Here is a 27,146-nt window from a genome sequence, read left to right as displayed (position 1 = left end):
AATGTAACTACCACAAGGACAGAGATCTGTGTTTTGTTCATTGATATATCCTCAGTACCAAGAACAATGCCTGGAAATAGGAGGCACTCAGTAAATACTTGTTGAATGAATGTTTTAGCCACAGGGGTTCCTGTTACAGGCAAATATTATTGGGATAGGTGACACATTTAGCTGCAAGCTTCCAATTGAGCCACTAACACATTTTATAAGCTAGAACTGGAACTACAAGTGACGTATCTTTGACATCTCTCCTTTACAGCTCATTCCTTCAACATATTCTTTGCACCAGTGTTCTGGTCTTCTCCTCAGGATGGGGAATAGGTACAGTCAACATCACTTGCTTAGGTTTGTCCTCCCTAGAATAATTTGGTCCTTTTCCTCTTCATCTCTCTGGAGTCCTCACTCTGACCCAGTTCGGCAAGTCCATATAACTGAAAAAATGAGAAGTGGTGTCTCCATTAAAAAAAAAAAGAGAGAGAGAGAGATTCCTAAATTAGGCCAGATCTATAGCCTTGAACAAATCTTATTTAGCTTATTAACATCTAGAGAAAATACAAATGGCCACTAGACTTTTGTAACAAGAGAGAAGGATAAGGGATAGTAGTAAAACCAGCGAAGGGCTGGGATAGGAGCTCAGTGTTACTAGAGGTTAACATGAGAGCACTGGAAGCAAGAGAGATGAGCATGGATGGAAGGAATGGACCACCTCATGGGGCAGCCATTGTGAGACACAGATCTTATTTTGGCTTAAGCTGGACTCCTGTGTTAACTCAACAAACGTTTTATGGGGCCACCATAGTGCTGCTGGATAACCTAGAGGAAGCTGCTCCAAGAATTCTTGGAAACACCCACTGAATGAGAAATGCCCGTAGAAATATAGCAAATAATCTTTCCTGCTAAAGCTTTTCTGAAGATCCCAGGCCACTTCAACAGTGCTCTCTATAACACTCTAATAACCATATGGATCAACTAGAGGGGAGCTGAGTTCTTGCTTCATTAAGTACTGGGATCTTGCACATAATAAGTCCTCAAAAACTCTGCTTCTTACATAGCACTGAATTTAACTTTGGTCCAAAAAAAAGAAATCAACACTGAAAGTATCAAATCATAGTAGTGGGCATATGTAAGCATTCGATAACCATTAGCTCCTGCTTCCTATCTCTCTTATTCTCCTCTGGTACCCAACCCATCTCCTCCCCCTCGTCCCTCCCCCCCTCCCAAACCTCCTTTGAGATGACTATGTTCCATGTTTGTCTCTTTCATGGTGTATCTGTATTTCTTATTTGGCCCCAGATGTCAGATTGGCTTGCATTACTCCAGGATGAATCATTTGATTTCCTGTCCATGTTCCTAACCTTTCCAGCTCCTCTTGTATCATTTCTCAGTCATCCCTGCTGTTTACAATACCTCTCAATTTAAAGCCATCTGCAAATCTCATTAACGAAACACTGATCCCTCTCCCCCACAATCACAGGACATGTTGAATAAAACAAGACCTATTCTCTTCCTTCCATTCGAGGTACTAGCACCCTAAGGTACTTTAATTTATTACCATTTTTAATATGACTATATTATGCATTTGCTCCTATTCTCTGCAAATCTAATGTGAAAATCAGGATTAATCATTTTTTAAATTGTTATTCACTTTACAAAAAATGTAATACCTTTAACTAGTCATATTTCTGAGTATTCTTACTCTTTACCTTACAAAAAATAATCACTCAACTTTTCAAGGCTAGGTATAGACTTGGATATAGGTATTTAATGTCCTTTCGCCACTTCAGTTTGTAAGAAATTGCTTCTTAGTAGAGTTTTGAGAAAACTTAAATTCTTCTATTTTAATAGTGAGCTTCTGAGGAACCCACCACTTTTCTCACTGCTGATTCACTGGATCTTGGCTTCAACTTTTCTCACTCTTTTTCCTGATATACTAAAAATGTTTTCAAGTCTTCCTTCCTTCCTCAAAAACTTTTTGAACCTTTTCAATGTTCCAAGCATTGTGCTAGGTGTGGGGATAATAGAGCTCCATCTTTTATGATGTTCTTGATCCAGGAAAGAACCTGAGGGAAGTAACACTGTTGGCACCTGCCATATTCTGGGTCTGCGGTGTGTTGTCCCATTTACCAGTAGACCACACGAAAGCCCCATTTTACAGGTAAGAAAACATGTTGCAGAGAAGTCCGGAGATTTGCCTTTTATGTGGAATATGAATAGACAAGTCACAGAAATACAAATGGACGACAGCCATATGGGGAAACATATTCAACCTTACTAATTATCAAATAAATGCAAATTAAATAAATAAAAATATTATTTTTTACCCATGAAGTTGGTGAAGAGAGAAGGAATGTGTAAAGCTGGTGGGGATGCAGTAATCAGGCTCCTCCATAGGGCTGCAGAGAATATAAAGTTCAATCTTCCTGAAAACAATTTAATATGTAGCAAGGACCATTACAGAGGAACTTACTTTAATGTCCCTCACAAGGGAATGAAATAAACAATGCTACATTTATACAATGAAATTACACATAGCTTTTGATAATCATATAGAATATGTAATGACCGACAAGATTTTCTGAATACTAAGTGAAAAAGCATATTACAGAATAGTACATACTATGGGATTACAATATATACAGGGTTGTTCATGTGTGTGAGTACTAGTATATAGGAAAAAAAAGACTGGAAGCATAGATACCCATGTTAACAGGGTTTTCATAAGAGGTGGAATGGGGCTCTTTCTATTAGTATCTTCTACATTTTAATCATTAAAAAAACAAACACATAAAAATGTTCATTCATTCAGATTCAGTTATTCCACTGCATTGCAATAAACAGTAATGCAGATTAAGAATCAAGTAATTTGCTCAAATCGCCATTTTGGTATCTTGTGTTAAGCCTGGCTTTCAACTCTAAAGTCCACTGTCTTTCTACATCCCATTCTCCATCTCCATAGTTCCAATTATATCATATCTAAACTTCTTTGTGTGTGTGTGTGTTTTCCTCTTAATTTCTACTCCTACTATACCTCTTTTCACCTTCTTCTAAACCATTTTAAAGTAAAATAGTCACCCTCTGAATTAGTTGCTATATGTAATATAAAATGTAAAACATCTTCATCAGATAGATGAAAAAGGAAATTTCCTCCCTCATGGTAAAACTGGGACAACCCATATCATCAGAATATGCACAATCTGACAGTCTTCAAATAAGTTAGTTTGCTTCTTGCATTTAAAATAAAACTGAAATCTGTTTGGTCTTAACTGTGATATTTAGTAAGTGTCATCTTTCTACACAGAAAGATTTCTTAACTTTTTCAAAGTGGGAATTCTTGAGAGGATCACCTTTCCCAAACTAGGATCTGAGCAACCAATCCTTAATTGTATTCGCACATGTTAACATTTTCCTATTCTTTTCACTCCCTTACTCAAAAAGTAGGATAAATGTAATAACCTCTTTCCCACTTGGAAGAGTACTTTTGGAGCCTTGAGTTGGCTGTGTTGGAAATTAGAAATGTCTTTGATGATGCACAGCTGTCTTCATTTCTTAATCACACAGGTCTACCGCATTCCAGGAGGCTGACTAATGTACCTAGAGAAAGGGACCCTAGTTTCTCATTCTTTCTCCTGAAGTCTTATCAGTTAGATCAAGAAGGGACCAGTGTCTCCTTTGCTCTACAACTGGAAACTTTCTTACATGATGATATTGAGTCAGACAGATCCTTACATTTCCCCACCACCACCCCTTCTTGTTCTCATAACCAGTTCTCTCAAACATATGGGCAGCACTCAGTGATCTCACAGGTTCCCTTGATCTCAGTCTTTCTGCTATGGAGATTCACTTAGGACAAGATCCCATTATGACAGAACTTAAGTTTTCCTACCAATAGCTTCTATTAGTGGCAAAGGAAAAACAGAGCACTGTTTATCTTGTAGCGTACCATCACTGGACAAGTAGTTACCCAGGAGTTTCTGAGCACCCAAAATGGTTCCAGACCAAAGTCAAGCCTCTGAGCTGGGCAATTAAGAAGCAAAGTTTCTGAAGTTCTTTGTTGTATGGTTCTCTGGTTTGTGACTCCAAATGCTGTCTTCCCTCAAAAGAATTCCATTATTCCATGATACTATTCTTTCCTGCTCTTTTGCTGAAGATAAGTAATCATTGTCATCCACCTCAATCCACCCAAGGACTGTTCATCTGGAACCCAAAGTTCATAAGCAACTAAGATTTGTGTTCTTTAGGGATAGCGGGCATCTCATATGAGAAAAATATATACTTACCTGAACAGCTCTACTTGGAAGACTGATGCATTTTACTATATGTAAATTATACCTCAATTTAGTAAGATACATTCTAACGAAGATACTCATTCTCTCAGGGAACCTGCCCTTACTTGACTAACAGCTCTACCACGGTTCTCTATACCCATATATCCTACTCCAGCCAATGTTGCTCAATGGTTGAGCATCAACCTATGAACCAGGAGGTCATGGTTTGATTCCCAGTCAGGGCACAATGCCGGGTTGCAGGCTTGGTCCCTGGTAGGGAGCATGCAGGAGGCAGCCAATCAATGATTCTCTCTCATCACTGATGTTTCTATCTGTCTCTCCCTCTCCTTTCCTCTCTCTGAAATCTATAAAAACATATTTTTTTTAAAAGCATACAAAAACGTATCTTCCCTCCTAACTAAAATTGCACTGTTTTTCTCAGTGTATGTCTTCCATTCAATTACATGGGACATTGCTGGACTATCTAGGTGGGCAAAAGGGAAACTTTTCAAAAACTTAGACTGCCAAAGGGATGAGATAACTGTAGCCCTGAGAAGTTGCGTGAGTTGTCTGAGGTCATGCACGTACCAGTGGTCTAGGGAGCAGGCCTCTAACCTCACTTGGCCTGGGTGGAAAGAGCACAAGTGATCTCAATGCACCATAGAAGAATAAACATTTTAAAAAGAACAATCCCCTACCTAGCTCAGTCCCAACACTGAGTAACTATTTCAACCACCCAAAAATTCACCTCAAGGAATAAATAACATCAAGTCAGGATTTAATAAACATCCAGGCAATTTGAGATTTTATTGTGAAAACAGCTATTTTGACATTATATCCAGTTTCTCATTTATCAGAATAAATTCTTTACAACATTATCTTCATCACCAATTCTGGGCATTTATATATTGTCTCTGAGTAAAACATACTCACACTAGACAAAGCTAGAATATTGAAATTATGACCAAAATTGCTTATTTTAAGATTGTTTATAACAAAACCATAGTATTTGTACTGGAACTGATATTTAAAATGTTTACCATTCAAAGATAAGCTTGGTGGATCAAAGCCAATAATTATGTACACACATATATTTCTTACTCATCTTCTCTGCTGTCCTTCTTCCAGAAAGCTAAAGTTACATCCAAACACCTCAAATTTCCACTTCAAGACAAACAGAAAAATGGAAAGACATTATTTCCTATTTTACAAAATAAGACATAAAATCAAAAGAGAAATAAAACTCATCTTTATGTAATTAACATAAAAGCTTGAGTACACCTTTCCTTTGCCAAGAAATAAAGATGCCAGCAATGCAAAAGGAGCCAACAGTGCAAAGAATGAAAGGCCAGCACTACCTTCTCTGTAGTTCAGGACTCGCTAAGCACTGATGCAAATTCTGGCACGTCATTTTCCTTGATCTCCAAGGATCTGGGATATATAAACTCAATGATTAAAAGGCATTTCTCTGACTTTGCATGAGGAAAGCTGAAGAATCAGAACAAAGGTTCAACTGCTTTTCACATGGCTAGATGTTCCCCATTACACAACTCAAAACCCAAAGGCAAGCTTTCCATCAAATGCACTCCAAAGCATTGCAGGTGTTCCGAATCTGCAACTGTACACACTACAGAAGACAGACAAAAGCATCCTTGTACCTGACGAGTAATCTGGTTTTATACTGGAAATGAAATTAAACATACTTAGTCCTCTGCAATGTGGAGGCTAGTGAGGTTTAAAATTTGGGGGATATAGAAACTGCTGAGAATTTAATAAGAACTATAAACCCTCATGCCAAAAAATATACAATTCATGTTTAGACTGTCTTCGGGAATGTCTATCAGAACTTGAAAACATTAACCTTCCTTTGCTTTGTTCTTAAAGCAACTAAACTTTCTAGGACACTGTGCGTGTGTGTGTGTGTGTGTGTGTGTGTGTGTGTATACACATACTTATATGCTAGTATGTGCATGTGTATACATACTTATGTGTGTACATATTTTTATATATATATAAAATAACCAGCTTGTATGTGACTTTAGTGCTATAAAAACGGTTTGGACGATTGTTCTGGAATTCCAAGTTGATTCCCTCTGTCTCCTAGATGCCTATGAAGTGGTTAGTTTTCTGAAACCACCAGTTCACAAGCCGACTGGGATTCTAGGGAAAGTGGCGCTCGTCTGGCCATGGGTCTACCATGTGCCTACCTAACCAACCAGCACACCTGTAGCCACCCATCTCTCAATTTACGGGCCAAGGGAGTCTTGACCTGTCTCTTCCCATGTGCCACCATTCACCAGAGGGACACCAATGGGAAACCTTCGCAGTGAACACAAACACCCAAAACACTCTAGGGCAGCATTTCCCTAAGTGTATTTCTCAGAACACAAATCTCACAAAACACCTATTTAAAGAAATCCACACAAAAATAAGATACAGGTACTTCTTGGAGATTGAAACCACACAATAGCATACCAAAGGTTCTGAAAGGCCTGCAGTAACTTAACTTTGTCTAACCCAAGGGTGGGCAAACTTTTAACTCGAGGGCCACAATGGGTTCTTAAACTGGACCGGAGGGCCGGAACAAAAGCATGGATGGAGTGTTTGTGTGAACTAATATAAATTCAAAGTAAACATCATTACATAAAAGGGTACGCTCTTTTTTTTCAATAGTTTTATTCATTTCAAACAGGCCGGATCCGGCCCGCGGGCTGTAGTTTGCCCACGGCTGGTCTAACCCGACACTTCCCAAATTTATTTGACTTTATTCATATAATAACCAAAATACACCTTCAGGAACTACTTCTCCAAGAAACTAAAACATGTCTTTAAAAAACTTACAGTATAATTTCCAATCAATAATGAAGATACAAAATGACTTATTTCCTGTATAAAGAAACTACTTTGTTTTGTTCTGAATACTTTTCTATCCAAACAAAAAACCCATTCCCCTCTCTATTTAAAAATGTCCAAGTCAAAGTTACCCTTTCTTGTATCATTGTTCAAGAATGTTAATTCTCAATCATTGGCCCCTTCATCTGGAACAAATAGCTGCTGTCTCTTTTTGATTCTGAGATTACCTCTCCACCTCAGTCACAATAGTTTTAAGTCTAGGGCAGGTAATCTGCATCCCAACTACATCCCAACAAGAGTTTGGGCTAAATTATTTTGCAAACCCTTATAAAAATATGAAAACATTGAAATGTAAATTCCACAGAACTGAACAAGAAGAAAGGCAAAAGATATACTTCCTAACACCAACAACATATACAAAAGTCCATCCTCACAACCCAAATTATACTCTGTGGCTGTGCTCAGGATTTCAATTATAAATAAGAAAGCCAAGACAAAGTCAATTACTAAATCCCTGTGAGCCTAAACCAGTGGTCGGCAAACTGCGGCTCACGAGCCACATGCGGCTCTTTGGCCCCTTGAGTGTGGCTCTTCCACAAAATACCACATGCGGGCACACACGTACAGTGCGATTGAAACTTCATGGCCCATGCGCAGAAGTCGGTATTTTGTGGAAGAGCCACACTCAAGGGGCCAAAGATCCGCATGTGGCTCGCGAACTGCAGTTTGCCGACAACTGGCCTAAACAAAAAGCACACAGGCATGCTGCACCTTCTTCATTAGAGTGTGAACCCCCCGTTCATCTCCTAACTCTGGGTGGTTAGAGAGGTAACACATGCAAAGCGAAGGACTACCACCTGGAGACACAGAACTATTTTCAAAATATTTTATCCTCAAGAGTAAACCTAGGTACCAAAGGAAGAAAAAGATAAAAACATTTGTCTTTTTTATGCCTTTTTAATACAAATCATAAATGACAGTTGATGTGGGATCTTTATCAGGTGGGAATTGCCTGACAATTTTCTAATACTATACCACAAATATAAACATGAAAATAGTCTCTTTTATATTCTCCTCCACCATCACCTCCAAAAGAAAGTAGGTCACAGCATTTTGTTTAAGACTGTGGACCATTTAGCTCAACAAACTCGAACTTTATACAAAGCATATCCTGACAGGCTGATCACAAGCTCTCTGTCCAGTCTGGAAAGCTGTTTCTAGGTATGCAGCATCTCTGCGGTGGTTTGTGCTCACTGAGAGCTTCCTAGTATCTCAGTGGCTTATACCAAAAGAGCTCAACTAAGTAAACCAACATATAAATTTTCACCTATCTAAACTACATTTTGCATCTTAGAAGTAGTCTGGAAGCATCATGGCCTATGTAGTGTAAGGCTAAAGGCAGTTCAGAGCAGGAATGACCAAAAGGAAATAAATCATATTTAGTCATCTTTACTAATAAAGGACAAATACTTGTTATTCTAAAACTAGAGGCCCAGTGCACGAATTTGTGCACGGGTGGGGTCCCTCGGCACTGGCTGGCAATCGGGGCTGATCAGGGCCAGCCGGCCAGCCGGCCAGATAAGGGCCCACAGGAGGTTGGCTGAGGGAGCGCGGGTCATAGCGATCAGTTGACCGGTTGTAACGGTCGCTTAGGCTTTTATATATATAGATGATGTCTTTTGATTAAACTTTCAACACATGAAATCTTACAGTATGCTTATCGGCTGAAGTCTATGTTGTAAGAACATGAGCTCCCACATTCTTATAAAAACTTAAATACATTTTTGTTATTCATGGCCATTAGTGGTTTTACTGACATAAAAACTTACATAGCCCAGTATTATCTCTTTACTTTGCCTATAGAGAAATTTGGAATTAAATTTACCATTCAATTTTATAATCTGTTAGTGTTGGGATAGCTCTTTCTCTCACAAATTTTTTATTTTTTAAAATTTTTATTTTTATTGCCTGTTTTACATGTGTTTGACAATTGTAAGCCACTTCAAATGCATTTTGGAAGTTTTAATACAAATCATAATGAAAATGATGAACCCTGACTGAAGCATAAACAGATGTCTAGTCAATGTGCTAACCAACCTCCTCCAACATACATCAGTCCTAGAAGACAACACAAAGCCCTCTGGTCATGATTTCTAATGTAGAAATATTCATATGGATTTCAGATTGCTGAAAACTAAAGAAGATTAATGCATAATGTGTGCACACTCACTCTCTCCCACCTGTTGCAAAACTTACGTGAAATTCATTAGTTACTTTCCCTAAATGCATCCAAACAGATGAACAAGATATTGAAGACCACCTTGTTTCTCACTTTTAAAAAGAAATATTTACAAGGACTTAAAGACTCCTACATAAATAGTTACTGAAATACAGAACAAATTGAGAGGATGCAGGTCAAACACAGCTGAGCTCACATGAGACAAGTCTTGACTGCAAAGCTGTTTTCTTAGCCTGTGGGTTTCTGCAGGACGTGATAAGGTTTGCTGAGCACCATAGTAATCTTTTAAGACACTAATCAAACACAGGGTCCTATATTTTAAAAATCCCAGAAGTGGTTTTAGGACAACAGAAGCACCTCAGCCACTAAAGTAAGATTCTATTATAAGTAAAATTACTTGCACAGCAAATCCTTTAACAGGTCAGCATCCAATAAATAGAAAATATGCTTTAAAATGTACTGCTATTCCCAATTATTCCACTGGATCCTTTAACTATAGTTAAACTACATAAAAAATAATTAGTTGTCATGAAACTTTTAATTACATGATATGCTTATTATGAAAGAGCACTGGTGTGAGCCAAGCATGATGAACTTGGACTGGCACACAGTAGGTACTTCTATTACTCTAGTGGGGTTCCTTTTCAGTAGTGTCTAAGAAAGGGACAAGTTTCAATAAAACTTTACAGCCTGGCATAATAACGATGAGCAACACATTCAGTTCTCCTGAAATCGATTCCAGAAAGAGATGACCAGAGTTAAAGATATACTGAAATACAAAGGTCTAAAGTTGCCACATTCACCCAATAAACTAAAAGAGCCCTTACTAACCTAGATTGAACATGTCAACAAATACTAAAGTAATACTGAAGTGCATATGGTCAGATTTATATTTATATAACCACTTTTAATATTTACATATGGTACTAACCCCCCCAAATGATTAGTCTTATGAGAGCATAATTAAAAAGCACATTCCTCATTGCTTTCTACAATTAAATACAGGCTTTTCTATGGAAGTAAATAGAATATTAGGATAGTATATTTTTCCAATTCTCTAAAATTAGGCATCTAATTTCTAAAAAGAAGCAAAAGGCCTCAGCCATGGGACCACATATTAGTTATTTATACTGCTTTAAGAAACTAAAATTAATAAATTAGCTTGAATAAATTAAGAGTGCACATTCAGAACAGAATTGTAGCTTTTGGTCAGCAACATGTGAACCATGTTTTAGCACAACAGAAGCACCTCAGCCACTAAAATAAGATTCTCTTATAAGTAATTTTTCTTTGCAAAAGGCAAAAATCTGCCAAGATTAAGACTGGTTGTTATTTTTTAAATATATACAGTACATTATGTTTTCTCCCCCCCGCCCCCAAGTTCATTTAGTATTTATTTTGGTGGTATTTAAAGTGCATTGCCAGCTAAAAGACAAGCTTCCTAATTTAAAAAAATAGATGTCACAGAAAGTTTCTCTTGCTTTAGAGTCTTCCTCATACCTATTAGCAGCATTTTCTTTGTGTTTTCACACAATTAGTATAAGAGATTACTGCAATGATCATATGACTTTGACACAAAGCATGCTGTCTGTCAGGGTGATAGCCGCTGTAAGGAATCACTTTCTTCTGCTGCTGGAGTCAATTTAAGTGTTGGCAATTTCCGAGGAGGAAGTTGAGGGCTTTGGCGAAGATTGTCATCCATCTGTGGAGAGCACAAAAGGTACATCTGACTAATGGCTGTGGCACCCCGTATGTGGACTGCGGCTCCCCATCCAAACTATAGCCTAGAAGAGTACAGAACCATATGTCTCTAAAACTGCCAGAAAACCTTTTTCTTGCAAATAATCTCTCAAGAATTCTAAATGTCATACCTCAAATACCAGCTGAATCAGTATATGTAAAAAGCAATATAGCTCATCCTTGGTGCCTTCACAATATTATAGTAAATCCACAAAATGAATGTTCTGTTGAACTCAACCATAGCATGACTTGGTTTAAGAGGTCTTCTAACAGTAAAAGCAATACTTCTGTTATTAAGCTCCACAGTTTACACAGTTTGTACACATACAATACCTCAATTGTTTTTCCCAACATCATTGTGAAGGAAAAAACAGATATAATCACTCCCTATTTTACAGATTAGCAAAATAAAGCTCAGAATGGTTAAGGAATTTGCATTCAGTTGCAAAGCTAATATCAGAGCTGACATTTGAACATAAGTCTTCTAGAGAAACAAATTAATATGGAGCACATTGAAAACATGTCCAAGGGTTTCAGACTTACCCTTAGGAGTACATTAGCATCCCTGGAAACACTAGGAGAGGCGTTATTTAGAACTGAGTCAGATCTTAGAAAACTATCTTTAACCAGAGCACCCTGCAAACAGGGCTCAAGACTCCAGTGCTGGTGCTGAGCTCACTGTCAGTTTCACTTCAAAAAGACAGCTGCCATCAAAGATTCAAAGCCAACAGAATATAGCATCTTTTTACCCACTTGATATGCATGTTTTTTAGAGTTTTGAACACAACTTCCTTTTATCTTCTCAAGATGTTCTTATAAAGCAGAGTGCAAATGTTTCAGCAGAGGTACATAGGACTTGCAGGACAGGAAAGAGAATAAAAGATTAACTTTTAATTTGCCAATGAAAAGAGTATCTCCAGTGAATTCTTTGAATCAACTGTGTTAAGATGTCTTCTTTTCCTTGCCAAAACTAAGTTCCTGAAACATAACTCTTAAAAAAAAACACTCTAGATTTTCTGTCCAAACAGTGAGCAATAGTAGCCATTAGGATTTGTTGCTCTAATGCAGCGGTTCTCAACCTGGGGGTCCAACGACCCTTTCACAGGGGTCGCCTAAGACCATCGGAAAACACATATATAATTACATATTGTTTTTGTGATTAATCACTATGCTTTAATTATGTTCAATTTGTAACAATGAAATTGAGGGTCACCACAACATGAGGAACTGTATTAAAGGGTCGCGGCATTAGGAAGATTGAGAACCACTGCTAATGACTTGTAGCAAACAGTGAAGCAAACTGAACAGCAGGTATGAAGGGGTGGGGCAGTGCTGAAATAGGGTCAAAAAAACTTCCATATATTGATGATGACCCAAGATGAAGTGTACATGAATTTGCCGCATATAGACAATGGAAACTATACTGGACAGCTTTCACTTAGCAGATAATAGTTTCAGAAATCTTTCCATTATCCATACTTAACAGAATATATTTCCTCTCATGAGAGTTACTGGTTTGGACAAAGAATTAAAACAAACTAGGCTTTTACTTAGCTTACCCAAACTTTAGTAATGAACTCTTACAATTTTACTGCCGTTTTACTCACTTCTCTAGTTCTAACAACACATAAAATACAATAAAAAGAAACAGAACTGTCATTCCAGAGAGTGGCACTTATAAACCTAGTAGTACTAGTAATGGATACATAATCTCATCCATGAGTTAGATGGCTGACTAACTGCAAAGCCCATGCTGGATTCCGATTTCTAGGGTTCAAACAACCTCTCTAACTCTTGTCACCTGAATGACCTTGGGCAGGTGACATAAGCTACTCTTGAAGCTTTAGTATCTTCATCTGTAAAACGGGGATGATAAAGGACTTGTAGCATAGATTAAATCAGATAACTCTTATAAAGCTAATACAATATAGCTTACCAGACACTTGCGGGGGAGGGGAGGAGAAATGCATAACTCTCTTGTAATTTCCCAATTAGAATCACCCTTGAAATTTTCATTGTTGGCTCTCTTGCCTACCCAGTTCCTCAATATCTCTCTCACCAAATGAATACCCCAAAATGGCAAAATATCCACACTGATAAAAAAAAAAAAATTGTGCACCACTTTTAGAACAGAGGACAGGAAGGAGAAAATATAAAGCAGTCCATGTGGAAGAAAGAACAAGACATCATAATACAATTAACAAGAAAGGATAAGCACAGATGCTTCCAATCTCAAGAAATGTTAACTTTTAGAGACAAGCAAGCAAGAAGTATTTTTGTCTTCTTTTTTTTTAAGCCAGGCTTTTGGTCTCCTAATTTGAAAAATACTAATTGTGTGGTAAACGTAAACCAAAAACCATCATCAGATCTTTCTCCAAAGTTATCAGGCCACTTTTGACTTCAAAATACTATATTATACTATAGAACTTTAGTAAATGTATATTTAAACAGCTTTCTGAAAAAAAAAATTAGCTCTTTTTAAAGGTAAAGTTAATTCATAACCTAAATTACAATATTAACTACAGAAAGGGAAATACTAAATTACTACTTTAAAAAATGATTGAAGTAAACTTGACCTTTTCAATCAAGTTGGATTCCTTATTTACAAGCTGTGTGAGTTTCTGCAGATTTGCATCTACCGTTTCTTGTCCAGCAGGAGAGATGCCTAAGAAGCCAGGGACAGAAATCAGAAAGACAGGAAAATTTGAAAGCCTTTAAAGCTGTTTACATTAAAAGAATTTTGACCCTCCCAAGTGGCCCACCCTCCAAAAAAAGGCAAAGAGAAAAACCATTCTGCATTCAAAAGCAAACTTAAGTGGGAAAGCAATACTCCAAAACCAAACCCTAAACAAAAGGACTAAATTTATCCACAGAGTAGACAAAGTAACAAAGTTGGCCAAGTGGGTTGCAGCTAGCCAAAGTGATTAGTAAAAAAGCACAGCACTCCTCATTTCCTTCTCAAATTTAAGTAGTGCCTTTTCCCCCAACCATTCCAAATATGTCTTTAGTTACAACTATTTGGATAGCATTCTAAGGCAGTGACTCTAAATAGGTATCCATCCACCTGACATCCAAAGTATTTGGAGGGACTTAAAAAAGAATACGGGTTCCTGGGATTTATCCTTTAAAAACTCTAATTTGGCAAATCTGGTAGAGGACCCAAGCTTTTGTATTTGTCCTGTAGACAGTTCTGCCAACCACTGCTTCAAAGTAACAAAGTTGCCTGGCCAGCTGTGGCTCAGTGGTTGAGCGTTGACCTATGAACCAGGAGGTCACGATTTCATTCCCAGTCAGGACATATGCCCGGATTGCAGGCTTGATCCCCAGTGTGGGGCGTGCAAGAGGCAGCTGATCAATGATTCTCTCATCATTGATGTTTCTCTTTCTCTCTCTCCCTCTCCCTTCCTCTCTGAAATCAATAAAAAAATATACATTTTTTTTTATAAAAAGGACAATTTCTGCCAAGTCTTCCAATACAAATTTGGTATCCCAGTCACTTAAGCATAAGGCCTACACTCCTAACAAATCATTTTCTAAATGACAGGTGCCCTCTGTTTACTGTACCTCCAGTCTGATGTAATCAGTTTTCAAGGAGTAGAATTATAGGGGTGTACCTCACCAAAATCAATCTGCTACTGATTTCTGTTCATGCATGAAAATGCTAGAAGCAACATTTAAAGTAATTGCCCATTTGCATTAGGAAAAAAGCTATCTAGAAACACCTCAATAAATATCTGTAGTTTAAACTTTTTGAAGAAAATGACCCACTTCAAAGGGGCAATATTTAAAGAAGACAAAAAGCAAGAAATGTATAAAATCCAAAAGAATAGAAAAAAAAAAGCAAATATTCATTCTTCTATTTAAATAAGAACTAACATATAGGAATAAAAATAAAGTTGGAGAAATGCAACTTTTGAAGCGCTATATATAAACCAGCTTTTAAAGACAATACACAAATTTCTTTAGTAAGTAATGAATCTTGCTTATGTGTCCTTAGGAAAATTTGCAGATCCTCTTTACAAACAAAGATTAGCTGAAGAGAAGCCACCTTACCTCCAAGACTAAGCCTAAAATAAGTGTTGAGGATGTCATCACAAAAGCGACACAGGTTGGAGAGCTGTTTCAAATGTTCTTGTAACTGAACTTTAGGGAAGCGTACTTTATAAAGAGGTGCGAGAAAACCAAACACATAGGCATCCAAGGTAGAAGGCCTAAAAATAAATTCAGGATTTTTTAAAATCACTTAAGAAAATATTAACTTGGGATTATAAAAAAAAAATTTTCTCAAATATAGTAATCAATTCTGAAGTATACAATTTAGTGTTTTAAAAAGTTTACTATCCATTATAACTTATAATAATGATGCAAGTAGAATTTTACTCAGTTGTTTTTTAATACTGTAACCATTTATTTTATTTAGAAGAAAATCAGTTGCAAATTAAAATGCATTTTTACTCAGGTGTATTATATAGTAACTGGAGACAGGATGGAAATAGTCTTAGATGTTTTCAATACACATATGCAGTATATTAAGTCAATGTTAGATTACCACCAACAGAAAGTTTCCCCATAGTAAAAATCCATTAAATGTTTTTAAAGTGAAAAACTCACTTTTGGGAGAGCGGGAAGACAAGAGGACTTGCTTTAAATAATTGCTCATTGAATATATGCACACAAAACATCAGAATGATTTTTAAGGGAATGCACTCACGTATCTCCAAAGAAAAACTGAGATGTTCCCAATCTGTTTGACAGAAGATTTAGGCACTCCTTGGCATCTCTGTATATCTAATAAGGATGACATTACATCTCAGGAGGAGGACAGATACTCCAGAACTCCTTTTTAGGTAGGTATCTATGGATTAGCTCATCTCTGCATCTCTCTTGTCCCTCCTCAGGAGGGCCCTCGCTCTGACAGTAACCTTGACCGTACCTGTGCTTCCACTTCTCGGAGGTGGTAGAGGGGAGGCTCTCCTCTGGTCAGGAGAATCCTAGTCAGTGCTCCCTTAGACATTCTTCCAGGAAGGATCAAACTCAAGGGAAAGGGAATTCGTGAAGCAAACCATGGCTTTGTCACAGTAAAGTAATTGTCACTTTCAACCCAGAATGTGTGAAGCTGCAAAAGAAGAGAAAAAATACTACAATGATGTTATTTAATGAAAAGGTCACTCTATTGATGTGCAAATTTTTCATAAACATCTTTGTATAAAATGACTTCATACAAATTTTCCAGGTAGAAAGACTCAAGGATTAAACAAGATTTTAAATGTGAGTTTTGTTGGTTACTATATCCCAGGCACCCAGAACCAGGCCTATCACATAGAAGGTGCTCAATAAATATTTGCTGAATGAATGGAATATATTTCACCCAATTCTATATATGGAACAATAAACTCCACCTCCCAAAAAGAATTTTTATTTCCAAAATGACATTATTTTTCACTTTATTGTTTTGCATACTAGTTGAATGTCGAACAGAATCCAGTTTCACAGGAACATGAAAGAATCAAGATTAATATATAAGTGAAATTTCCTCTCTTAAGCCCTTTTCATTATTTTTCTTCTAAACAGACTAAGTGCATTTTTGGTAGAGCATTAAAATACTGTAATATTCACCAATGCTCACCACTGCAGGAAGAAGCTTCTCTTCAAGGAGAGCAATGTAAGCCAGGGTATCTGCCCCTTGTCTTGCGGAGAGTTCATAATCAGCATTATATTTCTATTAAAAAGTATAAAGTAAACAAAACACCTCAGAAGTCAAGAGCATCCCCAAAGAGTAAAGCTAAATAAACTAGGATTCCTAATTATTCTTCCACAAAAATGGCAAACATGATATTAAAAGGGGGAAAAAGAAATACAAATTTAGTAACAAATGCTGTTTAACGCAAATGTACAGTATCATGCATACAGTAAAGTCAATAACTTACGATTTTTTATTCACTACTACTATTTCAGTAATTATTAATGACCAATTTCATACAAACTTATTAAAAGAAGCTATTATTATTTTTGTTAACAGTAAGGATAAAGTTCTAACTGGTTACATTTTTCCCCAGTGAAAAAAAAAAAACTTCCAATTTAGAAAAATTTTAAATGTTGTTGCTGCGAAATTTCTTTAAGAGGAAAAAAAAAGTGGCCCTGGTTTGTGTGGCTAGTTGTCCCATATACCAAAAAGTGGCGAGTTCAATTCCCAGTCAGGGCACATACCCAGGTTGCCAGGTTAGGGGTTCAATCCCTAATAGGGGTGCATGTAGAAGGCAGCCGATCAAAGTTTCTCTCTTACATTGTTGTTTCTTTCTCTTTCTCTCTTCCCTCCTCCACCTCTAAAAAAAAAAAAAAAAAAAAATCACTAGAAAAAATTTAAAGTATTGGCAAAATCAGTGGTAACTTTTGCATTTATATGTCTTAACATATTTATTCATTTTGAATACATTATAAAAATCTTTACATATTCAAATATCTTGAATACAGTATTGCATGAAACATTTAACTACAACTATCAGTTAAGTGTTTTTTAAAAACTAAAATAAATAGTTGCTAGTTGGTGGGATTCCAGATGTCATACCTAGCACAAAATGTGTAGCAAGTATGAAACTAAATTGACAATCATGTCAATAAGTGTAATAGCAAAGATGGCTAAATTGAATCTGCTTATATCTAAACTTCAATAAAATCTAAGCAAAGTGCATAAAAATATAAGTGGACTATACCTCACTTTATAACTTCCAAAATCACATTATAACTCATGACTTGAAAGTTGTTTTATATTAAACTCCAGGTATCCTCAGGTGTCTACTAACTTGGCAAAAAAGAATTTTTTAAAAATCTGCAAACCTTACGATGTGTTGTGTGTGTTTTTTAAAGCAACATGCAGGGATCAACAATCTACTTCTTCAAAAAGAACCACCCACCTGTTTTCTTAAAAAGTTCAGTATTTTTGCTGGTTGAGAAACAATCTTGTCTTCAGTGGTCAAAATTGGTACATCTCCTATAATCAAAACAACAGTCTACATACAAGGAAACATTTTGATCTCCTCTTAAGATATTCCAATACTCTAAACACTATACCAATTGCACATTTGAAGGGGGAATGAGTAAGCCCATCTTCGTTTTTTGCAATTTCACAAAGAGCACTTGGATAGAACATTTTCATTTCTCATAATTTCCACTGATTTGGCTTGCACTTCGAAGTATTATTCAGAATGATCAAATCATAAGGAAAACACAGCCAAGGTCATGGTAAAAAAAAAAACACAAAAAACAAAAACCTAAAATCCCAAGGTACTCACTCCATGGCTGTATGCTTCAGAGCTTTATGTTGGGGGGGGGGGGGGGGGCGGGGGGGAAAGAGGCCCTTAAAGAAGGTAGAAGGGGTGTTAAAAGTTTACACTGTACCTCTTGAACCTCTCCAGGTGTTATCTATGACACTGACTTTCAAGGGTGCGCCAGAAAATTTGGCGTAAGCCTGAAACAGAGTTTGCAATAAAACCTTTTAGACTGAGCACGTAATGCACATCTGCAGAGCTGCTGTACTTCACAGCCGGTTCCAAAGACAGAACCTCTCGACGCGGGGGCGCGGCCCTCCCCCCATCTCTAGCGCCGGGAGCACGCGCGCCGCTCCCCGGCTCTCGGGAACCCTGTTCTTCCCCGGAGGATGGGGGGGGGGGGGTTGCGGCGCGTGCCCCGCTTCGGGCTTTCACCCCACCGCCCAGATAGCTTTGCAAGGACGAGAATAATAACGCGGGAGCCGGGAGGAGGAGCGGGGAGTCTCCCGCACGCCTCGGCGGGGTCGCAGGCCAGGGGTAACTCATCAGCGGCAGGCAGCCCGGGCCGTGCAGCGCCCTGCCCGCCTCAGCCCGCGGGAACCGCTACCGGCCGCCGGCGCCGGGCCTGCCAGCCTCGCGCCGCCGGCCCCGCCCCTTCCTGCCCGCCCCTGGCCCGAGCAGCGGCCTCACCATGACCACCAAGGACTCGCTGTGGACCGACGGGAGCCCCCAGCCCCCTCCCCAGCAACTGAGCTCCAAGGGGGCCGCCATCTTGCCGGGGCCAACCTCTGCTATCCCGGAAGTACTTCTGCTGCCCGATTTCCGGCAGGTGAAAGTGAGGGGCGGGGCTCGGGAGGGAAAGGGTCCCTTTGGGCTCGGAGAGGTACGCAAAGGACCGCAGGTGGGTACCAAGCACGGGTAGGACCAGCTCGGCCTAGGCGTTAGGAGTCCTGGGCCTTAAATCAGACCCATCAGTCATCCTGTAAATATTTATTGGCTGCCTAATGTGCCCCAAACCCTTAAACCTTACTACCCTGAGCCTAAACTAACCTGTTCGTGAAATAGGTAAAACAGCTTATTCACAAGATTGTTGTGTTTAACAGTATGACAGGGGGAAACATATTTGGCATACAGTAGGCACTTCATACTTGCTCAACCCCTTCACCCACATATTTGGCCTCTGCCTCTTTCCACACTCAATCTCGATGTCATCCTCATCTTAACTTGCTCCACCCTCCTTGAAAGGAACCCTGTTCCTGAAATTTGTCAGGTGAATTCTGCCTTCTTTCAGGATGAATTATGTTTGTTCCCTGCCATTGCTCCCTCAAAAAATGAGCTTAATTGTCACTTTCCCAGGGATGATTTTACAAAGTTAGGAACTTCTAGGTTCCTGCAGCCCCTTGTACGTATTTCAATTGTAGCTTCTATCCCTAGATACAGACCTTTTGCTTTTCACTTCAGGAAGCTCTTTGAAGATGGGGCAAAGCTGACTTCATACTAGTAGAAGTGAGACCTGTGCATTCGCATAGGGCCCTGTGCTTAAAAGAACCCAACTTCCTTAATGTTCCACTGTTATCATGATATTCTTAATAATTTTTGAAAAAGTGACCCCACATTTTTATTTTCAACTGGGCCCTGCAAATCACATAGCCAGTTGTGTCTGTGAGCCTAATGGGCATGAACTAAATGTTTCTGGAACATCAACTAACAATTTCTCAGAAAACTGTTAAAAAGAGAAGATAGGTCTTGAGAATGCCATGATCCTAACATGCTTATGGGGTCCTGGAGTTAGGACTTGTGTTCTATGTCTTTTTTTCTAGAAAGCACAGTAGTCTTTCTGGAATACCCTCCCAGTCATTCTTCTCAATTTTCTTCCTTACCTCTGCCCAGCTGAGATAGGTGGGTCCCCTTAAACAATTGAGAGCTCAAAACAAACCTCTGCAATATTACATAAAGTTACAATTCAGCAAATAATTGTAGGCACTCCCTTACTGTTTACATATCCGTCTAAACATATCCATCTAAAGCTTTTTGTCATGTTTCAAAGGCAAGAGTTCTCAGAAATAGAAAGGAAAAGGTATGTCAAAGGTGGAAGTCCATTAGTAATATGGTGTAATTGGGAGATAGTTAATATATGTATTATTAAAACTAAATATCAAAACATTTATTATGCAACTACTGTGTCCAAGACACTGTGAGGCTCTGGGAGAATATGGAGATAAACAAGTCATGAATTCTATCCTCAGGAGTTTATAGTCTACAAAGGAGATATACAACTAGGTGTAACAAGTCATATTATCATGAGTAAAGTTAGAGATATAAATAAAATTTTATGGAAGCACAAAGCAGGAATGATGCCTCCACTGTGAGACTAGTGGAGACGCTCTCTTCAGTTTTCAGTGAACAGAAGGCAATCCAACTTTCAGATTCAAATAATGGGACTTCCCTGTTTTAAAGGTCAAAATTCCAAGCCATAAAGTTCAGAATTCATATATTACAATCAGTCATTTTAAATATCATACACAGAGAATGTGGCTTCCTTGAGTCTTGTCTGTAGGGTAGAGGGGGGTGGAAGTGGATGCACGTTCCTAGTGGATACATAATTCCTCAGTTCAGCCTTCTTCCTTACTGCTGCTGTTACACATGTCAACTGCATTTGTTTTAAAGAAAAATTAAATTCCTTCTCTTAGCATTGAATTAAGACAGAGAATAGCATGCTGTTGCATCTAATGAGAGAATCCTTCTCACAGGTTTATTTGTGCTTGTTTAATAGCAGTCGTTTATTGCTGCAATTCCTTTTGAGAATCTGTATTTGCTAGATTGAAATTAAAACCAAAGTGCTGCTTATTTCACAACCAGGTTGAACATTGTTCCAGAGAACCACACAGAAAGCTGAAACCTTCAGGAATTATGCCTGGTATGGGTAGTTGGCCCCTGTGTCTTTTCCTGGCTGCTAAAGAGTATCGTTCAGAGTTCATCAAAATCATTTCAGATTTCTGCCAGGAAGCATACTATCTGCAAAACATTCATGTATGAGTGGGATGACCTGAATCACAGCTTTTTAATGAGTATTCCAGACAATGTTTTCCCTGCAAAAGAACTATTATTTTTCAAAAGATGGACAATAAAAATGACTTCATGTAGTCATAGTCATCTAAACCCAGGAGACCTGACCTTGGCTTCTATTCCTACCCCTCATGTATTTCTTAACTTGGGAGCCATGGTGCAGGTTCTACTAGAATCTGTTTAGCTGGGTGATTAAGCATCTGTGAAATGGTGCTATGGGCAAAGATGAAAGGTTTGTGACAGTGCTCATGTAGTATGATCCCTTTTGGGGAAGTTGAACTAGAGAGCCTTGAATGGCCCTTTCAACTCTAAACTTCTGTAATTCAATTCCATGCTTAGATATAGAATCCTTGGGAAGGAAAAAGCAAACACTGAGTGCAAGTCAGGACAGCTGGTTTCCTGGCTGAGTCTCCAATTAGCTATATGAATTTGTGTCAATCATTTTACCTTTAGTCCTCAACTTATTCACTTAGAAAGCAAAGGTGTGGGTTTTTTGGGGTTTTTTTTTAGCTCTGAAATACTATCCTTCTATGTGTAATGAACATTTAATAATAGATTATATTCATGGAGCAATTTCTATATACCAGAAATTGGTTGAAGTATCCAAAATAACTCATTGGATCTTTATAATGACTCCATGTGGTAGGTACTATTACGTTCCTGTATTTCCAGGAAAGGAATTAAGGCATAAAGATGTTAATGAACTTGTCAAGGTCACTTAGCTAATAGGTGATAAAACCAGGATTTGAACCCAGTCAGTCTGGGCTTATACTCTTCACCACTATGTCATACTGCCTATAGACTTCTACGTAATTCATTAAAAATCCTAGTTTCACTCAAACTGGAGTTATCAATGCCATACTATTGCTATTATTACTTGTTTTAGTAGTATTAAGTCACTAAACAAGTTCACTAAGCAGCTTCTGTATTTGCAGCACACTGTAGGCCAATGGTTGGCAAACTGCAGCTCGCAAGCCACATGCGGCTCTTTGGCCCCTTGAGTGTGGCTCTTCCACAAAATACCACGTGCGGACGCACATGTACAGTGCAATTGAAACTTCATGGCCCATGCGCAGAAGTCGGTATTTTGTGGAAGAGCCACACTCAAGGGGCCAAAGAGCCGCATGTGGCTCACAAGCCGCAGTTTGCCGACCACTGCTGTAGGCTATCAGGGAATAAAAACGCATGTTCATAGTTGATAAAACAAGGCCTACGTATTTGAGGTAACTATAGATGATTGGGAGGTACCATTTTGTCAAGCAGATCACAAGTCTGGTGTGGATTTAGACAAAGGCTTTCACATGCTGCAATGCTTGGCAAAAGCCTAGCGGACAAATTAGGACATTAGCTGACCTTGGAGGGTATATTGGATTTAGAGCATGGACTATGCTGCAGGAGCAAGGCATAGAGATGGAATGACTATGGGAAAGAATCTGAAGATAAATAAATGGATGCTGGATTCAATAAAAATTTGGAGAATGATTTAAAAAACTGTTGATTGATTAACCTGAGAACCAGAGGTGGTGAGAGTGAAAGGCCTGGGGATATACAGTTTCGAGAAGGTAAAAAAGAAGAGTAAACATCCAAATACAATATCAATGGATTCACATTTTCATAGATGAAAGATGGAATGCTATTGTTGCATAGACAATATGAACCCATAAATTGTATTAAATTAAGCAAAATGTTGTGATAAATGAAGTGAAGAAATGCTGCTGCATAGCATTAGAAGAAAGTTACCTGGCACCCTTGCACTGAGCATTTTTCATTGACTAGGTTGTTACAAATCAAACAGCAAGGGATCTCATAGCTACTCCCCACTCCAGGAAAAAAGAAAAAAACTGCAAAGAATAACTGAAGAAATTGGTATTAGGAATAGGGACCCCTATGGTAAGATCATGAGAAATGTGACACAGATAAAGGAAGGAAAGATAATGGACAGGAACAGAAGACCCAAAATAAAGTTTTTGCAGGAGATGACAGGGTAAATCTACATACATTGAAGGTAAAATTGGCTACTTGTGAACAAAAGCCTTAAGATGCCAGAGAGAACAGGGATGGGATCCTAGAAATTACCCTACAAGTTAAAAGGCTGAGATCAGTAGCTTGAGCAGTGGAGCTGGCATTGAAAATGAGAGACATGTTTTCTGTCTGACACTGGAGGAAGTTTCAAGGGGAGAGCATGGGATGCTGAGTTAGCTCAAGTCAGTTACCTTCAAATTTCCCTGTTACATTAGGAAAAAAAATGTAAAAAGCCTGAGAGAAAGAGATTTGGGCTTTGAAAGAGAGAGAATAATTTAGTAAATGTGCCAGGGAGTTAGTAAAAAATGAGTGGAAGAATTGCTGACGGTGGCAAAGGTTAAATTTAAATTGGTATGAAGGAGATAAATCAAGTGAGAACCATAGGCACGCTAATAATTAGGTGCCCTTTCAAACAGATATTCTTTAAATATTTATTCAACCTTTTTTAAAAAATGAAAATGAAGTTAGCTAGAGAATGTAACAGGATCAATTTACATTTTGCCAATTCTGTCTGTTACAAGTTCTATGTGGTGACCTGGGCTTAGTATCCCTTAAAGTTGGGTCCTGAGAATGATGTAGGGAAGAGGGAGGAAACAGTCCTAGGAATTGCCCTAGGAATTGACAGAAGATGGAATCTATAACTTCAGCAATGGGGCTCAGCCATCTGTAAGTCTAGCTAAGGTAGCACAGTTGTGTGGAATATCCCTATGGTACTGTGCTGTCCAGAAGTTTAAGTGGGGAAACAGGTTCATTTATTCATTTGCTATCAATTTATCAGGCAGTGATATAGATTAAAAGCGATTCATTTTGCTCCTCTAGCATAGTAAGCCTATTGTCTGTATTTTGTATTAAAAAGAATTACATGAAACAAAAAAATATCTTCTGATATGATCAATTTATGTAAAAACAGGAATATTATATTTTAAAAGTGAGGATGGTAAAGGGTCCTAAGTGGAAATAAGGTTTCTATACTTCATTCAAAGTGATAAAACATCATATACCAGTAGACTGTGATAAGTTATATGTGTATATTGTAATACCTAGAGAAACCATTAAGAAAACTATACAAAGTGACATAGTCAAAAACACTAAATAAATCAAAATAGATTTCTAAGAAATGTTCAAATAAGCCACATGAAAGAGAGAGAGAAAAAAAGGAATAATTTAATGACTAGCAGGGATCAGACAGAAAACAATCAAATGACAGACTTAAACCCTACAAAAATCACTAATTTCTCCAAATGTAAATGGTCTAAATACATCAATTAAAAGACAGATTGGCAGAGTGAATGAAAAACAAACATATGCTGTCTACAAGAAACTTCAAACATAATGAATAGACAGGTTAAAGATAAAAGGATGGAAAAGCTATACCATGCAAATAATGATCAGGAAAGAAAAGTAAGAGTTGGTATATTAATGTCAGATGAAGTAGACTTCAGAGCAAAGAAAACAAATGCTGGAGACAAGAGGGTATCATATAACAATAAATGGGCCAACCCACCAAGAAGTCATCGCAATCCTAAATGTGTGAACTAAACAACAGTGCTTCAAAGTACATGAAGCAAAAACTGATAGAAGTGAAAGAATAAATAGAAAAATTATAGTTACAATTATTCCCCACTCTCAGCAATTGATAGAATTACTATACATAAAATAAGCAAAGCTCTAGATAAATTAAACAATAGGATCCAATTGACATTTATCGAATGTTATATCCAACAACAGCAGAACCACATTCTAACAGGGTAGTTCATATACTGAGTCATAAAGCAAACCACAACAAAAATTTTTAATAAAATCATACAAAATATATTATTTGACCATACTAGAATCAAGCTAGAAATAAGTAACAGAAAGACAACAATAAACTCTCAAACACTTGAAAATTCAACAGCATACTCCTAAATAATCAATGGGTCAAAGACAAAGTCTCAAAGGAAAAAAATACATACAATTAAATAACGAAAAAACAAATTCTATTAAGAGAATGAAAACATAAGCCACAGACTGGAAAAAATATTTGCAAAACACATATGTATTAAAGGACTTGTATCTAAACATATACAAAGAACTCTTAAGGCCCCACAAGGGAATAAACAACCAAATTTAAAACTGGGAACAAAGATGTGAATAGACACCTCATCCAAGAGGATCTACAGATGGACTCAATATCATTTGTCACTAGGGAATTGCAAATTAAAGCAACAATGAGATATCACTATACACCTGTTAGAATGACTAAAATGGGAAAAGGAAAAAAAAACTGACAATGGCAACTGATTTACAAGGGTGTGGAGCAACAGAAACTCTCGTTCACTGCTGACATGAATACAAAACTGCAAGACAGTTTGGCAGTTTCTCCTGAAGCTAAACATTGTCTTATCATATGTTGTAAGTTGAATTGTTCCCCTCCCCCTACAAAAAGGTATTCTGAAGTCTTAACCCCACCTGTGATGTGACCTTATTTGGAAATAGGATTTTGCAGATGCAATCAAGTTACAATGAGATCATACTGAATTAGAATGGGCCCAAATCCAATTACTGTTGTCATAAGGAGGAGACAGAGAGACACAGACACGTACAGAGAGAAGATAGCCATGTAAAGATGGAGGCAGAGCCCAGCCGGCATGGCTCAGTGGTTGAGCGTTGACCTATGAACCAGGAGGTAACGGTTTCAATTCCCAGTCAAGGGCACATGCTGGGTTGCAGGCTTGATCCTGTGTGGCACCTGGAGGAGGCAGCCAATCAATGATTCTCTCTCATCATTGATGTTTCTCTCTCTCTCTCCCTCTCCCTTCCTCTCTGAAATCAATAACAATATATTCTTTAAAAGAAGAGGGAGGCAGAAATTGTAGTGATTCACCAACAAGCCAAGCAATACCAAGGAATGTGACAACCACCAGGAGCTAAGAGCCTTATTGTGCTGAGCACATGAGTACAAGAGATATCCAGAAACTTCAATGAGATGGCAATTAAAAATGTGGAGCTTTGTATTTAGGACATCTTTTCATTAGCAGAGCCCTGAGATTTAAATGTTTTCCCAGAAGTGCTGCTGAGTGATATTCAGCTGACCACTGAGTGATGTGCAGCTGACCACATGGCTCTCCACAATTGGTAATGATGAATAAGATGTACAGCTGGGATTAAGGAGCTCTCCAGGACATATTTTAGCACTAGATAAACTCCTGGGATTGAGTCTACCTTGGGAATCATCCATATGATATACAACTAATCCAGCATTCTCTATTTTGGCTAAGGACACATTTCAGAGTTTTCTTAAAGAAAAAGAAATGCTATGTTTGAATGTATATACAGAGGTGAGCAAAAGTAGGTGTACAGTGTGAGTACGCCAGTTTATTCTTGTATTATTATTTATTATTATATTATTTATTTTTATACAACTGTAAGCATACTTTTGCCCATGCCTATATATCGAAATATATTACATACTAGAGGCCTGGTGCATGAGATTCATGCACTTGGGGGGGAAGGGGGGTCCCTCAGCCTGGCCTGAGCCCTCTTGCAGTCTGGGAGCCCTCGGGGGCAGTGGGGCAGCAGCCCTCTGGGGCAGTTGGACATCTTTAGCACTGCCACCACCGCAGCTGTGCTTGCCAGCCATGAGCCGTGAGCCCAGCTTCTGACTGAGTGGCGCTCCCCCTGTGGGAGCTCCTGCATTGAGTGTCTGCCCCTGGT

At 38.2% G+C, this 27,146-nt stretch overlaps 1 protein-coding gene and 1 long non-coding RNA gene across 4 annotated transcripts in view; both read right to left on the bottom strand.

The window, feature by feature from the left end:
- Positions 1 to 5,042: 5,042 nt before the first annotated feature.
- MTX3 (metaxin 3) lies at positions 5,043 to 19,167 on the bottom strand. 3 transcript variants are annotated; one of them, XM_059694230.1, is made up of 9 exons: positions 19,053 to 19,167; positions 18,493 to 18,562; positions 18,009 to 18,085; positions 16,724 to 16,816; positions 16,031 to 16,213; positions 15,809 to 15,885; positions 15,151 to 15,308; positions 13,674 to 13,762; positions 5,043 to 11,059 (listed from the first exon to the last, which is right to left on the bottom strand). In XM_059694230.1, the coding sequence occupies exons 1-9, from the start codon at positions 19,131 to 19,133 to the stop codon at positions 10,949 to 10,951; spliced, it is 939 nt and encodes a 312-aa protein (XP_059550213.1). In that variant the 5' UTR covers positions 19,134 to 19,167; the 3' UTR covers positions 5,043 to 10,948. The 3 variants fall into 3 exon arrangements, with proteins under 3 accessions (XP_059550213.1, XP_059550216.1, XP_059550214.1); XM_059694233.1 differs by lacking the exon at positions 19,053 to 19,167 and adding an exon at positions 18,711 to 18,930; XM_059694231.1 differs by lacking the exon at positions 13,674 to 13,762.
- The window catches only part of LOC132233480 (uncharacterized), a 37,368-nt gene continuing 15,264 nt past the window's right edge, over positions 5,043 to 27,146 (bottom strand). Inside the window, exon 2 of the long non-coding RNA XR_009452642.1 lies at positions 5,043 to 8,602. This is a non-coding gene — a long non-coding RNA (uncharacterized LOC132233480). The remainder of the gene's footprint in view (positions 8,603 to 27,146) is intronic.

The sequence above is a fragment of the Myotis daubentonii genome, chromosome 4, assembly GCF_963259705.1.
Source record: "Myotis daubentonii chromosome 4, mMyoDau2.1, whole genome shotgun sequence".
Taxonomy (NCBI): Eukaryota; Metazoa; Chordata; class Mammalia; order Chiroptera; family Vespertilionidae; genus Myotis; species Myotis daubentonii.
This window is presented reverse-complemented; position numbering and strand designations above follow the sequence as displayed.

Coding starts and splice junctions, on each gene's coding strand:
- MTX3 (XM_059694233.1), bottom strand. CDS start 18,908: ATGAGTTACCCCTGGCCTGCGACCCCGCCGAGGCGTGCGGGAGACTCC. Junction 15,886..16,030: donor TCCGAGAAGTGGAAGCACAG/GTACGGTCAAGG, acceptor CATCCTTATTAG/ATATACAGAGATGCCAAGGA. Junction 15,309..15,808: donor CAGTTTTTCTTTGGAGATAC/GTGAGTGCATTC, acceptor ATTTATTTTTAG/GCCTTCTACCTTGGATGCCT.